This window comes from Carettochelys insculpta, chromosome 1, assembly GCF_033958435.1.
Source record: "Carettochelys insculpta isolate YL-2023 chromosome 1, ASM3395843v1, whole genome shotgun sequence".
Lineage (NCBI taxonomy): Eukaryota > Metazoa > Chordata > Testudines > Carettochelyidae > Carettochelys > Carettochelys insculpta.
Window position 1 is genome coordinate 38,772,900 of NC_134137.1, and position 17,284 is coordinate 38,790,183.

Here is a 17,284-nt window from a genome sequence, read left to right on the forward strand (position 1 = left end):
GGAGAATTAGTATGAAATCAACAATCTGCAGTTGAAAAAAAGACAGGTGTAAACTGTGCTGAAAGGTCTGCAGGTTACTGTTTATCTCAAATTGAATTTGAGCCAACAATATAATTCAGTTGTGAAAAAAGCTAATGGCATTCTGGTGAGGCATCAAAGGAATATTATGTTCAGGTTTGGGTGCTGTACTTCTAGAAAGAGGTTGATAACTTACAAAGACCAGAAGAAAGGAATAAAAATGATTAAAATTTAGAAAAGCCTACCTGTGAGGAAAAGTTAAAAAAAGATAACTGGGCATATTTAGTTTTGAGAACTAAAGTTTGGTGGGAACATAATGACAGTTTTCAAATATGTAAGCACTGTTGTAAAGAAGATGGTGATCAGTTGTTCTCCGCGTCTACTAAAGAAGGGAAGAGGAGTACATATTCAGATGGTAGGAAAAGCTTTGTGATTATAAGGACAGTTAAGTACCTGCAATAGGTTACCGAAGGAGGTTGTGAAAATCCTGCATCATCTCTCAGGCTTGATCTAAGTATCCTTGGTTCTGCCTCAATGTGGGCAGCTAAACCAGATAATCTGATAAGGTCCTTTCAGCCATACAATTCTATGATTTAATAGTTGCCGTCACATTCGGCTTCAGATATACTGATTTACATTGCTCAAGCCTGGCGATGACGAATGCATAGGTCACCATGTCCAGGTCTTCATCCAGGAGGGAAGGGCGAAGCCTTGGAGCAAGTTGAAAAAAAGCAGTTTGAAAAACTATTGCTATCTGGTTAGCAAGGAGTGCATAGTGAGGAGTTAGGCTCCAAAGGCTTCCAGTCAGTTTACAACTGGAGTTCTATGCCGTAAGTGGAAGGGAGGGACAAAACCAAATCTCAGCTAGTTTAACACAGTGTTTCCCTCTTTCTAGGAGCATTGTTTTTCTTGTTTGTTTGTTTGTTTGTTTTTGTTATTTTTTTCTTAAGATTCCATGTAAATTACCTGAACTTCATGTAAGAGCTAGTGCTTCGTATTTATTCTGTAATTTTAGCAGTGGTAGTGGTTGTTTCAGTGGTGAATGAGTTATATATGAGTCTGACATATGTATACTGTTCGCATTTGCTCCAATCATCTCTCCGTCTCTCCTAGTAATCTCATGTAGATATTGATGAAAGGTGAAAATGGTAATATTTAAAATATGTTCATGCTTCGTAGCTTAGTAGGCCTTTATGAATTATAAGTGAATTTTATCTGAATCTTTATTTAATTTTTTTTAATTTAAAAGTATTAAGGATTTCCTTCTCCCATGCTGTATTGTACACAAATTTAAGTAGCTATTTCACGTTTACTTCTGTTATCTAATGAAAACTGCAAGCTAGCTAACCATAATTAATTATATTAATTCAGACATTAATGTAGTCAAGTCTGATTGTCAGCTCTGCTGGTCTTTTAAATTAGATTAAACGTGTGTATCTATATTCCTGCCAATCTCTCTCTTCAACAATTAAAAGTTTACTTGAAAATACTAATAAAATGAATGTGCTAAATATAAATGAAAATAATGTGTGGCCTCTTATAGTATACTAAGGAATTTAAAGCCTGTCTTTCTAATCATCATCCACAATTACTGCAGTACAATAAAAGGGATTACTGTTATTTAGAGTCAGTAAAAGAAGTATGCAGACAAGAGCAATTAACGGCATATCTTTAGCTAATGAAAATGGAAAGGAAAAAACCTAACATGTCATAATTATTTTGAAATGAGGGCTCATAATCTATGTTGTGGCAGATTTAAAGGTCATTGAATTAAATGTCTGAGTGTGGTAGAAACATGATGGAGATCTCTTTTGACACTTTGACAGAGGAAAAAATACAATTAAGTGAAAATGTATGTGTATTTTTGATCATAGTCCCATTTCTAAGCAAATTTTATGGAAGCAGCCTATTAGCAATTTAAAGAAATCAGAGAAGTATTCTTTTTGCAGCAAGATGCCAGTGTTTTTGGGTGATACATGTAACTATAAAAGTTGTATTGCTTCACAGCTTTTTTATTCCCTTAGAATCTAGGATTTACTCATAGTTGTAGTTACATGGATTATAGTACTGTAGCAAAGAGCACAAAATGTCATCCTTTTTATATGGCGATAACATAAAAGAATTTATGAGCTGGTATTTATTGGTTTATTATTAGCCATTACCTTTCTACATACAAATGTGTGACTTGTGACTATTTGCAGAATTTCACCGTTAAACTACATTTAGAGGGGTCTGCGGTTCATTATTATTTATATAAGTGTAACATGCTGCAGTCAGGACAGTGGCCCTGTTGTGTAAACAAATATGAAGAACACAATAAATATAAAAACAAAATTTTAAAACTGGATGTAAGGATATTAACTGGTAAGCATAACAGTAAGCATGAGGCTTACCAATATGCTTACCCAGTTTTTGCTGGAGAACTCCTGTGGTGGGGAGTCACACCATGCTAGAGTAGCCCTGGTCATGGAGAGGCCAGCGAGCGGGTGGCAGGATCCCATGACCACTGCAGGACCTTATGTCATAATTGAGTTCATTTACTATCATTATGAGTTCTTTCTGCCTATTCCCCATACTTTTTGCATATGTATTGTGACAAGGGCCCCTCTTACCCAGGCCACTGTTTGGATCAGTCTCGTGCCCTACCATTTTCAGAATGTTAAAAGCTGTTTGCTTGAGGTTTTTTCCTGGTTGACAGTAACAAATGGTAGGAATCAAAGTTCCTCCTTTAAGATTATATTATGTTTATACTAACACATTTTTCTTTAATCACTTATGCAAACACATTTAGCAAATTTTCACTAACTCGAAGTGCTGGAAGATCAACCAATAAATTACTGGACTAATTGTTCTCGCAGATAATGGGTAATACTTTTTTTTTTTTTTTAAAGAACTGGGTAGATAAAGCACAAAAGAAGACATTGCTCTCAGACACCCTTGACCTCTCAGAACTCTTCCATCCTGACACATTTCTTAATGCTTTACGCCAGGAAACTGCAAGGTAGGTGATAGCCAGCCTATTTACACATTTTTCAGTTCTCATATTCCCCATTCCCCTTTATGTTCATTTTTTAATACTGTACTTTCACTGTGAAGAAGCTACTTAACATATTACATTTAAAATAACCTCTTTCTATTATTTTAACAACTTACACTGGGTAAAATAGCTACTTTGTTAATTAAATGCTAAAAACATCCTTTACTTTGTTGTAAAATTCTGAATGTGATTTTCTTTTAAATGTGTACTATGTGGGACACGGGATGGATCATTTGAAGACCACCTGTTCAGTTTATTCTCTGTGGGGCACCAGCCGTTGGCCACTGTCGAAAGACAGTATACTAGGCTAGATGGACCTTTGGTGTCACAGAATATGGATGTCTTATGCTCTTATGATTAGCTAGGATGGCCAGGGATGATGCCCCTTATGTCTATTTTGGCATGGATGGAAACGGGTGATGGGATGAATGGATGCCATAAAAAAACTGAACAATTGTTTTTGTATTTGAACATCCTATTAGGTGCATGGAACATTTAAGATATATTTGTTTATCTTTTAGGGTAATGAGCTGTTCAGTAGACAACCTTAAATTTGTAGCATCATGGAAGGGTCAAATACAAGACGCAAAACTCCAAGTTAAGGTATTGTGCCTGCTCAGATTTCCATCTGAATTCCTGGAACGAACTGATGAATGGTGGCTAGAATTACACTGTATTGCTGCAGTGGCTTATTGTGGCGATCAAAGTCAAGAAGTTTCTCTGAATCTGTGGCTCTTTCCAACAAAAATCACTGCTAGGTGCAGTCCCATTCCTCAGATACAAAGGGTCTTCAGTAATTTTTGGGTTCAAAAATAGTAGTACGGTAGGATATTACTAGCAATGTTTTGCAGAATAAAAGAAAAAATGGACAATTTCAGTTTTAGTTTTGCAGTTTCCGTTTGAGTTAGTTATCATTTTAGAGATGTTCTTCCTCTGTTTTCTGTAGTGTTGTTAAACAAGAATGTAAACTATAATCCCATCTGATGATCTCTAACAGTTGTCCAGATAATACTTAAAGACCTTGTTTCATTCCATAGGATGTGAGGGGGTATAAAACAAAGCAAAAACTTTAGCATCATGGTGAACATTTTCCCATTTTTAGCTAAAGGAGTTCTAATGACCAAAACTGTGTGTAAGGAATTGCTGAATTTATGAGGTAGGATTTTTAAAAGAGGTTTGTCTCCAGATAATATTTACTTCAAATATCTATGATGTAATTCAGTCACACTTATGTTTAATGGGCAGCTGTCTCTTTAAGTCCTCTTTAAAATACACATACAAATCACTGGTACATTACCAGTACAGTCTGTACGCATTCAAAATCTAATACATTATTTTGTCAAGGAATCTAAAGTATTGTATATTAAAAACTATATGTAAAATATGATGAGGTACAGGATCCAAAATGCACACTGTATTGCATAATTAAAGACTAAATACAGCTGTAATGAGACCCAGAATCATCATCATCATCATCATCATAATTATGCACAAAATTATACTAGTTGAGATGAGGTCATACAAATCTAACACTCAAGAAACAGGTTGGACAAATTCTGTAAGCTTTGGGCTAAACTGACATCAAGTATCCTTAATTATGTCAACAAATGTGGACATCTGTTTGCAAGTATAGAAACCCCCACAAACTCAAAAACTGGCATTTTCATGTTCAAAATGTATAATTTTGTCTTGTCTATTAAAATAACAATTTGGACTTTTCATCTTGGAAAAGAGACAAGTTTGGGGGATATGATTATGGTCATAAGAACATAAGAACGGCCATACTGGGTCAGACCAAAGGTCCATCCAGCCCAGCATCCTATCTGCCGACGGTGGCCAATGCCAGGTGCCCCAGAGAAGGAGAACAGAAGACAATGATCAAGTGATTTATCTCCTGCTATCCATCTCCTGCCCTTGTTCAGAAGGCTAGGGCACCATACTTTATCCCTGGCTAATAGCCATTTATGGACCTAACCTGCAAAAATTTATCAAGCTCTTTTTTAAACCCTAATAGAGTCCTGGCCTTCACAGCCTCCTCGGGCAAGGAGTTCCACAGGTTGACTGTGCGCTGTGTGAAGAAAAATTTCCTTTTATTGGTTTTGAACCTACTACCCATCAATTTCATTTGGTGTCCCCTAGTTCTTGTATTATGGGAAAAGGTAAATAATTTTTCTATATTCACTTTCTCCACACCATTCATGATTTTATATACCTCTATCATATCGCCCCTCAATCGCCTCTTTTCCAGACTGAAAAGTCCCAGTCTCTCTAGCCTCTCCCCATATGGGACCCGTTCCAAGCCCCTAATCATCTTAGTCGCCCTTTTCTGAACCTTTTCTAATGCCAATATATCTTTTTTGAGGTGAGGAGACCACATCTGCACGCAGTACTCAAGATGTGGGCGTACCATAGTTTTATATAGGGGAAGTATGATATCTTTTGTCTTATTATCGATCCCTTTTTTAATAATTCCTAACATCCTATTTGCCTTACTAACTGCCGCTGTACACTGCGTGGATGTCTTCAGAGAACTATCCACTATAACTCCAAGATCCCTTTCCTGATCTGTCGTAGCTAAATTTGACCCCATCATGTAGTACGTGTAATTTGGGTTATTTTTTCCAACATGCATTACCTTACACTTACCCACATTAAATTTCATTTGCCATTTTGCTGCCCAATCACTCAGTTTGCTGAGATCTTTTTGTAGTTCTTCACAATCCCTTTTGGTTTTGACTGTCCTGAACAACTTGGTGTCATCTGCAAACTTTGCCACCTCACTGCTTACCTCATTTTCTAGATCTATAAAATCATGACTAATGTAGAGAAGGTAAATGAGGAATGATTTTCATAACACAATGAAGGTAGGTAATGAAGGTAAATGATTTTCATAACACAAAAGCTAGGGCTCACCAAAGGAAATTAATGGGCTGTAGGTTGAAAACAAAAGGAAGTATTTTGTCACACAATGCACAGTCAACCCATGGATATCCTTGACAGAGGATATTGTGAAGGACAAGAAGGCCAACAGGGTTCAGAAGAAAAATTAGATAAATGCTTAGAGGATTGGCCCATAAATAGCTATTAGCTGGGATAGGCAGGGATGTTGTCCTTACCCTCTCTTTGCCAGAATCTGGGAATAAGTAACGAGGAATGAATTATTTGATGTTTTCCTTTTCTGTTCATTTCCTCCAAGGCACCTGGCATTGGCCACTATCAGAGGACCGTATGCTGAGCTAGATGGATCTTTGGTCTGACTCAATAAGGCCATTCTTATTTTCTTAATTAGAAACTTCTCTAAAGAAAATACTTGTGAATTTAGTGTCATAAAGAAAAAAAGCATTTTCAAATAATGTTAAACCAAACCAGAGGAAGTCTATTCTGGATCCTCATCTAGGCATTTGAAAATCATATTCCTATTCCCACATGCAGCAGTATGATAGTTAGTTTCCTATCATTTAGAACTTGGTCACAATACGGAGGATTATCCATGCCTTTGTTAAGGTGCTGTATAATCATTATTGACATTTCAGGTTACAATACAGATATGAATATTTTGTATGTTTCCATGACAGATAAGTGGTCTGCAACTGGAAGGATGCAGTTTTGATGGATATCGACTTTCAGAAAATCAGCATGATTCTCCCAGTGTGTCATCAGTTCTGCCTTGTTACATGGGCTGGATTCCACAGGTACTAAATTATTAAGGAACCCACACTTCTATAGTTTCCGTTCTTCTGTGAAATAGCTTTCCAGTATGATGTTTGTGACCTGTTTGTGTCTTCTTTTAAAAAATGATCAACTTCCAGTTTTCGTAGAACAGTCATATATAACATGGTGGATTTATTTACATATTTTATAACTAATTAAAAAAACACTGCCAAGGAGAAATGTACTCAAGTGAGAGCTTTTATTATTTTTACTTTCTTGACTATCAATATATGATTATACATTTTCAGAATAATATTTTATAAAACTTATAGAAGTATTTGGAAGTGGTTAATATTTTTCCATTAGCATTGTAATACCATATAATGTAAAACTGACTTAAAGTAAAGAACATCTTCGGAGCTGCAGGGGAAGAAACCTTAGCCCTTCCTATACCTAATGAAAAGTAAATTCCAGTGATTACTGAAGTGCATTAGATTAAAGCAAAATAAGTAATTCAAGCAGTAAGAATTATAACCTGCACAACTTTCCAATTACAGTAATAATGTTTTTTAAGTACTGGAATCGGAAACTGCAAAGAAATGTGTTTCACATAGCAATTTCCTCATGCATGGGGTACCATTACAAAGACACACTTTTATAAAAGCTGTAACTAAAACACAAACTAAAAATCTTAGCAGAATTACGAAGCACATAGGGGGTGTGTCTATATGGGAGCCCACGATCGAAAGAGCAAAATTGAAATTCAGAAATCAATATACCGTCTGTTGAAAGAACACGACCACACGGCAAAGGCTGATTGCAGTTCCGACCCACTCTTTCGAAGACCCTGTCCCGTTATTTTGAAGGAGAGCGTCCACATGTGTACGAGCGCTCTTTCAAAAGAAGGGAGGCGGGGATGCCGCGGACGGGGTCGCATGGCCGCCGAGTCCTTCTGGGGCCCACAGCCAGCCGCCGCCTTAAAGGGCCCCCCTTCACCTCCCCAGCCCTGCACTAGCCGAGGCCTGCCAAGCCACTAGGAGCAACGCAGGACCCCAACGCAGCATCACCATGGCCGACGACACCCTGCTCCTCTCACTGGATGCAGACATCAAGGGCACTGTTGCCAACGTTGTCTGCACGGTCACCGCAGCCGCCCCCCTCCTCCTTGGGAGACAGAACAGCCCCCCTGAGGACACACAGCATGACCAGCCTGCACCCCGCCCCCTTGCACCCCGGCACCTGTGGAACCACCCCAGCAGCACGGACTGCTGGAGCGACTGGTTCTGGGGCAATGGGATGATGTCACCTGGCTCTGGAACTTTCGCATGAGCCGGGACACCTTCCAGGAGCTGTGTCACTAGCTGGCACCTGAACTGAGGCATCAGGACACCACCATGTGGCCTGAGCTCCCCCTCGAGAAGCGAGTCGCGATTGCGGTGTGGAAACTGGCCACCCTCGACTCCTACCACTCAATGGGTCACCAGTTTGGGGTGGGCAAGGCCACTGTTGGAGCAGTGCTCATGGAGGTAAGCGGGGCCTGGAGCACACTCCCACCATGGGAAGGGGAAAGGGGGCCCATGGACACAGGGACCCCTCGGGGTCGCCGGCTAGGGAGGGCTGGAAGGGGGGTTGCTGGCTGGGGGGACAGGAGAGGGTTGCCAGCTGGAAACACCCTGCCACACCCTCACGAGAATGCACGGCCTCCCTCCCTGCAGGTTGTCTGTGCCCTCAATGCCATGCTTCTGCACTGGGTCATCTGCATTGGGGATCTGGACTCCATCACCGAGGGTTTTCTTCGTTGGGATTCCAGAACTGCTTTGGTGCCCTGGATGGGACGCATATCCCCATCCGCGCCCCACCACACAATGCTGGACGCTATATCAACCGGAAGGCTTACCACTCGGTGGTCCTCCAGGCCCTGGTAGACAACAAAGGCCAGTTCATGGACATCAACGTGGGCTGGTCGGGGTGAACCCACGATGCCAGGGTCTTCCGCAATTCTGGTCTATGCCGGTGTATGGAGGCCGGCACCTTCATGCCCCATCAGGAAATGCCAGTTGGGGACGCCACCATGCCACTATGCATAGTTGTGGATGTGGCATACCTCCTACTGCCGTGGCTGATGCGGCCCTATACTGGCCACCTTGACCCCAGCAGGGAGCCCTTCAATGCCCACCTCAACCAGGCCCGGCACGTGGTCGAGTGGGCCTTTGGGCGCCTCAAGGGGCAGTGGAGGTGCCTTCTTGCCCACCTCAAGGTGGGGATATGTAATGTCCCACAAGTGGTGGGTGCCTGCTGCATCCCTCCACAACATTGTGGAGGCCAAGGGGGATGCCTTCATCCAGAGGTGGGCAGCTGAGGCCACCATGGGGTTCGAGCAGCCGGGTGCTGTTGCCAAGCACCTGGCAAACCACGAGGGTGTCCGGATCGGGGAGGCCCTTCGTGCAAGTCTCACCCTGGGGCCACACTGAGCACCTCAATGCCCACACTTCCCCCATACATCTACCCTCCACAACATGCACCGCCACCACCGCCATGCCATGCCTCCCCCCCATGGGACACAGGTAGTGGTGCACAACATAAACCTTTATCAATAATAAGCTGTAAAAAACTGGTGTAAAAGTTCAACTATGTACAATGTTGCGGGGGTATAGGGCAGGGGCTAGAACTGGGAGAGGGGGCCTGAACTCGGAAGGGGGTTGAGCAGGGGCTAGAACTGGGAGAGGGGGCCTGAACTCGAAAGGGGGTGGGGCGGGGGCTAGAACTGGGAGAGGGGGCCTGAACTCGGAAGGGAGTGGGGCGGGGGCTAGAACTGGGAAGGTCACTCGGGCAAGGGGGTTGTGGGCCGAGAACCACGCCGTCCCCAAGATCCCCTTCCCCCACTGGGAGTGGGTGCCACTGCGGGGACGGGACAGGGCGGGGAGCACCAGAAGGTACGGTTGTGGTGGGATGGCAGGGGGGCATCTGTGTGATGTGGGGTGGAGGACTCTGGGGGTGTGTGGGGTGGGCAGGGGACCCTGGGTGGGACTTTTCTGGGGGGGGCCCTGTGGGGGGCTCAGGGGATTGGGCAGCCAAGGAGACGTGTGGAGGGCCAGGAGCCGGGCCACATTGCCCATGTGCTCCTGTAAAGTACAATGGATGGTGTCCAGGCGGGACCACTGACGCCGACGGACTGCGTGGGCCCTCACTTGCTGCACCTGCAAGAGGTGATGGATAGCATGTCAGTCTCCAAGCAGGATCTCGTCCCCATTCCCCCGGGGACCCTGTCCCCCTGGGGCCCCGCCTCCCTGGACCCTCCTAGGGCCTGGCCATGGTGGACATAGCACCCCTGTGGCGTCAAGTGCACACAGGCTTCCCCCCGGGTGGAACCATCCCCGGGAGTGGGCTGGCCCGCGGGCATCCCACTGGGCAACTGGTTGCCTGGAACTGTCCATGCGTCCGGGTGCTGGGTGGCGCTGGCAGGTGCAGAGGGCGTGTTCTGGGCTGTGGCTGGCTGGGGTGTGTGGCCCTGGGCCTCCGGGCTTGTACCCAGGCCAATGTCAGGGATGCCACCGCTGCCCTGCCCGCAGGCATGCTGGCCCCGCTGTGCACTTACCGGGGGGGACCTCGAGGATCTCTGGGGACGCCTGGCTCCCTGTGGCCCGGCTGGACGACCACGAGGGGACGTCGATGATGAGGTCGCCCTCCTCGCTGGACTAGTCCTGGGTGGTGTCTGCCCACTGGCTCGGGCTGGCTGGTCCTGGCTCCTGCAGCTCCTCCGGCTCGGGCTGGTGTGCCGAGCTGTCCAGGACCGCTTTTGGTGGTGAGCTGTCCCAGGGCCCCAGGATCCTATGGAGCTCCCTATAGTAAGGGCAGGTGGAGGGACCTGCTCCTGAGCGCCCGGCCTCATCCCGGACCTGGGCATAGCCCTGCCGGAGCTCTTCAACTTTGCTCTGGACTTGCTCCAGGGTCCACTCCGGGTGGCCTTGGCTGGTCAGCCCCTGGGCAAGGCGGGTGAAGGCAGCAGCATTCCTCCACTTTAGCCCCATCTCCCGGAGGACCACCTCTTCCCTCCAGAGGCCCAGGAGGTCTCTCAGTTCACGGTCCGTCCAGGAGGGGGCCCTTTTCTTTTTTTTCGGGACAGACCCCTGGGAACCCAATGGGGGCTCTGAGGGGGGACCCCAGGGCTTGGGGGACTGCTGGGGCTGGCCATGTGCCTGTCGCTGTGGTCGGGTGTGGCTGAGAGGGCATGCTGCCTGGAGCTTGTGCTTTTGCAGCTTGCCCACTCTCAGCTTCCTGCCATGGGGTTTCTGGGTCCGTGCGGCTTTGAGTGGCAGGACGCGCAGGTCATAGAGCTCCGCTTGGTGGGGCAGGGCGTCTCCGCACTCGGACTGGGTGCCGTGATGGAGGACTCCTCTTTCAAAAGAGCGGGCCATGGCACATCTACACATGCCTTCGATGTTGTTTCTCGATGGGTGGCGCTTTTCCCATGTGGGATCAGGGTCCAGCTTTCGATGTCTGGGCTGCATTCCTGTGATTTCACATCAAAAGAGTGCATGGTATGTGCAGATGCTCACTTCACTCTTTTGAAAGAGGGCCAGTCTTTTCGAAATACTGTGCACATGTAGACACACCCAGGCTGTGTCTACACTACAAAAATAACTTTGAAGTTGCTTACTTCCAAGTAAGCAACTTCAAAGTTGAACATGTACACACACCTTACTTTGAAGTTAAACTTTGAAGAAGGGCACTTCTCCATTCCTGGGAATGGGGTAAGGACTTTGAAGTTGGGCACCCTACTTCGAAGTTAACTTAGAAGTAAGGGAAAATGTGTGTAGACTCTGCTGGCTACTTCAAAATAGTGCCCAACTTCAAAGTTAACTCTGAAGTTAGTTCCTAGTGTAGACACACCCATAGAAGTGTAAATATAGAAAAGCAAGAATTATATAACTAGGGAGGAATGTTTTTTCCACTTCTCTTTATTACAGTGAATTCAATAAGGAGTCCTCTGCCACCTTAAAAACTAACCATTTCATTACGGCATAAGCTTTTGTGAGTTGCAACTTGCTTCATCTTACGCATGAAGTGAAAGAAGAAGGAATAGATGGAGGGGATATAGAGATGGGAGTGTTACCTCAGAGCTAATTCAATCAGGATGGATGTGAATAAGGTAGTAAGAATACCTAAAATTGAAAATTATTTCTTGTAGTGGGTCTTAGAGGGGTAGCAACGTTAGTCTGTAGCTCCACACAAAAAAAAACAACCCAGCCCTGTAGCACCTTGAAGCTTATTGTTAGTCTTTAAGGTGATGGAGGACTGCTTTATTTTTTTTATTATTCTATTGAGAGAACCATTCCCAGTTGTTATTCAGGCACATTCTGATAGTGTGAAATTTGCATATAAGTTCGAGCTCAGCCAGTCATATTGAAGCCTGTTTTGAAGGTATTTTTTTACCTGAAGATGGCAACTTTCACGTCTGTAACTGTATCTAGGGCCTTAAAATGCTCTCTCACTGGTTTTTGCATGTTACCATTCTTGATGTCTGGTTTGTGACTGTTTATTCCATTGCACAGAGACAGTGCAGTTTGTCCAATGTATATAGCAGAGGGGGATTGCTGGAAAATACTGTTCTGTATTTTAAAACTAGTCTACTTTGTCTAAAACCAAGACTATTTATTTGTAATTATTCCAGTTAAAATATGTAAATGTTTCTTTGGACAGTGATGGCTTACTAAGAGTAACTTGGTCAGGAGCTGACTTTAAAAGAAGGGGAAAGTATTGGAGCTGTGCTCATGGGAACGAATTCAACCTTTTATATTTCTAGAGCAGGTGCTATGTGATGTCAGGTGTTACCAGTTTACCCTTCAAAACCTGACAGACACAGCAGAAAGAATTCAAATGTTGAGCTGTGTCACAAGTTTGAAAAAAATGGTTGTGCTGAAACCTTTGCTTTCTCATCTTTCTTCCCAGTCCTAACCAACAGGTTATTCTTGTGACATCCACCAAAGATTCTGACTCTGTTTTGGATATCATGTAATCTAAGACTGTTTTTGTTTCATGCTAATATCCCTATTACATTTATAGATTATAACTAATGGGTGGTTTGTTGACAGGATGCATATGGTCCATATTCTCCAGAGGAGTGCATATCTCTGCCTGTCTATGCAAGTGCTGAGAGGGACTGCGTGGTGACGAATATTGATGTACCCTGTGGAGGCAACCAAGATCGGTGGATTCAATGTGGAGCTGCTTTATTTTTAAAAAATCAGTAAGATGCAAATACACTAACTTTGTACTGTCAGGTTTTTTTAACATATGAGTTGTTTGCTGTCAGATTCCTTTGGTTTTATTTTGTGTTAAATATTAACTCTAAAACCAAGGTATGTAAATTCCCAAAATGTTTACACCTTTTTAAAAAAGGTGGCATTGTAAAATATTTCATCTTTGTGAGCTGATGTGAAAATTATCTGCAATAATATAATTCCAGACACACAAGTAGCAGTTTTTGAAGTTTGTAATGTAATTTATTTTCAGTTCTAATTTGTTGCAATCTTATATTTTGACTATAGCAGTCACACAGAGATTGAACAGAGGAAAAAATCAAATGTGTTTTCTTCTACTTATTTTTGCATAGTACAGCTGTATTCTGTTTGGTATGTTCTGTTTACAGTTATTATGTAATAAAAGTGTCTGCTTATACTTATGTTTAAGCAGTCTTTTTATGCACAAAATTATTTTTTTTGTTTACTGTAATGATTTTAACTAATCACATTGGCTGTGTCCACACTACAAAAATAAAAACAAAAAGCAGTCAAGTAGCACTTTAAAGACTAGCAAAATAGTTTATTAGGTGAGCTTTCGTGGGACAGACCCACTTCTTCAGACCTCACCTAATAAACTATTTTGCTAGTCTTTAAATTGCTACTTGACTGCTTTTTGTTTTGATAGTGTATAGACTAGCATGGCTTCCTCTCTGTTACTACTACAAAAATAACTTCGAAGTTGCTTACTTCAAAGTACAACATCCAAGTAAGCAAATTCAAAGGTGAGCCTCTACACACACATTTGTCGTTGAACGGTGAAACCTGGGGCCTTGGCATCATATGGCATCTAGTCTGCTGCTATCACAGATGTGACTGTATTACTTTAAGGCTGTGTCTACACTACAAAAATAACTTTGAAGTAGCGTATCTACACACACCCTACTTTGGAGTTAAACTTTGAAGTAGGGCACTACTCCATTCCCGGGAATGGGGTGAGAACTTCGAAGTAAGTGGGGGAAGAAAAAAAAAATGTGTTTAGATTCCTTGCTGGCTACTTTGATGTAGTGCCTAACTTCAAAGTGTAGATGCACCCATTTTGTTGCGACATGATTGGTAAATTCCATGACATCCATACAGTCCTCATGTGTGCTCTGAGTTGGAACCTCTGGCTGTTGCAGTTGTCACACATAAAGGGCTGAACACAAAATTACAAAACCAGATGGAATTCAAGCAATGTAGATATAAAAAAAATAAATTTATGTGAATCCTACTGGGTTCCAAATTAGAATTTAGAATTAAAAACTGCATTTTCCTTATTTGTTAATATGCCTAAAAGAGAGACTACCAGTGATGTCACAATAAAATACCAAGTTCGACTGAAGAATCCTCCACCATGCCGTGGGCTGACATGGGAGAGACAGACTTGTGTTTATGTGCCCCTGGAATCAAATGAGTCCTGTTCCCATTTCAGGATGCTGTATGGTGAAGCCCACAGATTCACTCCAAGCAATATGACACAAGATGGTGCATCACAATTAGATAGTACCGTACTTTAGGTATGTTCTTGGATATAGCTAATGAGCTCAAACTATCCAAGAATAACAACATCCCATCTTGATGCACATGTTAGCATTTGTGTGCTTGAACAATGGATTTATGAGGATAAATTTAGAAAACAAGTAAAAAATGAGTATACTGCATTACTAAAAAGAGCTCTCAAAGGAAAGTGTAAGGACTGACTGTGACCTCTATATTGGTGTAAGTCAGGAGCTGATGGAGAAATGCCAATTTTACTTTGGTGTAAGATCCTATCATCTTAATTGATTTTTGTCTGGGGCTGGGGAAGGGTTGGCCATGCTTCCAGGTTGCTTTTATTAAGGTGCCACAGGATTTCTTGTTGTTTTTGAAGATACAGAATAACACAGCTACTTCTCTGACATTTATTTAGTGAGTTTTCCTCTCTTCATCCTGTCAAACCTGCCCTATTACTCTGAACCCCCTACATCTGGCTTTTTATCTTGCCTAGAAGGTTTTCAACTTCAACTTTCCTTATTATAAGATGAGCCACAAATTCTGAAATATTCTGATTCCACTGCAGTTACAAATTTAAAACATTTGTATCCCAAAATAGCAAGTACAGTGTAGCCATAGCAACTACAGTGTAGCCATAGCCACAATGTACTAAACAGTGATGAGACTGAAGAAGTTGGGCATATTTTCTTCCACATACTAAATAATACTACTAATAATAAGGTTATGATTTTTAAAAAAAAATTTCCCTATTGTCTTAAATCTGAAATTAATAGAGAATAACAAAGGCATGGTCTATGAAAGAATTATTTTAAATCTGAGGTCAGAAACTGGGCTGCTGATATATGTATTTCAGTAAAACTTAGCGCTTTTCTAAAATCACTGTACATTCTTCAAGCTGCAAAATTTTCCTAAAAGCAAATTAAGACCCCAATCATAATTATTTTTTAAAGAAGACAATATTAGGCCCTCATTCTGCAATGTGATGTTCAAGAGCAGAGCCAAACACCCATGTCAGTTGGGCTTTTCACAAGGAGAAGAGTCTGACTCCATTGTCAGGCTGCGACCTCACATTGGCTACGTCTACATTGCATTCCGCTTTCGGAAGCTGCATGCAAATGAGCAAGATTGAAAATGCAAATGAAGTGCAGGTTTATATATCTTGTGCCTCATTTACGTATTTTTGCATGATCGCACTTACAGAAGAGGGTTTTCTAGAAACAAAACCAGCTGTGTAGCTGGGGTTCCTTTGAAAACAAACCCTGTTTTCAAAAGAACCCTTCTTCCTATTTTTTTTCAGGAAGAAGGGTTCTTTCAAAAACAGGGTTTGTTTTTGAAGGAACCCCATCTATATGGCTGTTTTTGCTTCCAGAAAAGCCTCTTCTGAAAGCCTCTCGCTCACATGAGAATATGCAAACGAGATGTGTGATATGTAAATACACACTTTGTTTGCATTTTCAATCTCGCTCATTTGCATTCCACTTCTTAAAGCAGAATGCAGTGTAGCCACAGTCCAAGTCTGATACTTCTATGGGTTGTTGGTCTTATGTTATTGCTGATTATATCCATGTAGGTTGTAACTGGCTTTGAAGTAATGCCAGATGCAGTGTGAACCAATTGTTGTGGTATGTACTATGAGAGCCACTGCTGTTACAAGAAGCTGTAAAAGGGACATATGATGGGTAAATACAAATCAATATAATTTTAAAACTAAATATTAGTGGAAAAACTTTAAAGGAATAAATACAGAAGCCTTGGAAAGAATCTCAGGTATGGGCAAACTTAAATTACAAAATAAATAAGGGCTATCAAGAGATTAAAAAATTAAAAGTAAAATATAATTGTGATTAATCATATGATTAACTGCACTGTTAAACAATAATATAATGCTGTTTATTTAAATATGTTTGATATTTTATATATTTTTCAAATATATTGATCAATTTTAATACAGAATCCAAAGTGGACTATACTCACATTATGCTTATGTTTGCAAATTTTTGCGTTGTGAAAAAACAAAATACATTGTATTTTTCAATCCCCTTACTACAAGTCCTGTAAAATTGTACTTACTACTGTAGAATTATGTACAAAAAATTTAATTGAAAAATAAAATAATGTAAAACTTTAGCTCCTATAAGTCTACTTAGTTCTACTTCCTGTTCAGCCAATTGCTCATACAATTTTGGTTACATTTTTAAAAGACATTGTTTCCCAATTCTTGTTTACAGTCTCCCCTGAAACTTTCTCTGGGTTTAACCTTTACAGGCATTTATTTGTGACAGCTTCAACCACAGTTTCATGAGAGATGCTTCCAACCTGGTGACCAGTTCTGCTTAATAATGATCTAAAACTTTGCAGACTGACACATGTTCATTTTCATTATCTGAGTCAGAATCTATTGGCAGAAGGTTGATTTTCTCTTTTTGTTGGTTTAAGTGCTGTACTAAACACATCAGTGTTGTTGTTTGAAGACTTCTCACGGTATGCCCCTCCCTCTCAGATTTTGGAAGGCACTTCAAATTCTTAAATCTTGGGTCAGGTGGTGTAGTCAGCTTTCAAAAATCTCACATTGGTCACATCTTAGCAGCCATCATCTAACAACTGCTACAACATGAAATCTATGGCAGAATGAAGGTTAAACAGAGCAGGAGTCATAGGCTCAGTCTACACTAGCCACGGGAGATCATATGCTTAGGTTTGATCTTCCAAGGTGCTGTTTCGCACATGCATGAAACGGTGTGTTTTGGGATCAATGTTGATCTCAAAACTCCTTGCGAGCCACAAGGATTAAGGAATGTCAGTG

At 42.0% G+C, this 17,284-nt stretch overlaps 1 protein-coding gene across 1 annotated transcript in view; it reads left to right on the forward strand.

Annotated features, from left to right (window-relative positions):
- DYNC2H1 (dynein cytoplasmic 2 heavy chain 1) overlaps positions 1 to 13,456 on the forward strand; it is a 346,899-nt gene extending 333,443 nt beyond the window's left edge. Inside the window, exons 86-89 of the mRNA XM_074984721.1 lie at positions 2,910 to 3,019; positions 3,577 to 3,658; positions 6,631 to 6,747; positions 12,799 to 13,456. Coding sequence (XP_074840822.1) covers positions 2,910 to 3,019; positions 3,577 to 3,658; positions 6,631 to 6,747; positions 12,799 to 12,957 — 468 coding nt within the window. The 3' untranslated portion in view covers positions 12,958 to 13,456. The remainder of the gene's footprint in view (positions 1 to 2,909; positions 3,020 to 3,576; positions 3,659 to 6,630; positions 6,748 to 12,798) is intronic.
- The last annotated feature ends 3,828 nt before the right edge of the window (positions 13,457 to 17,284 follow it).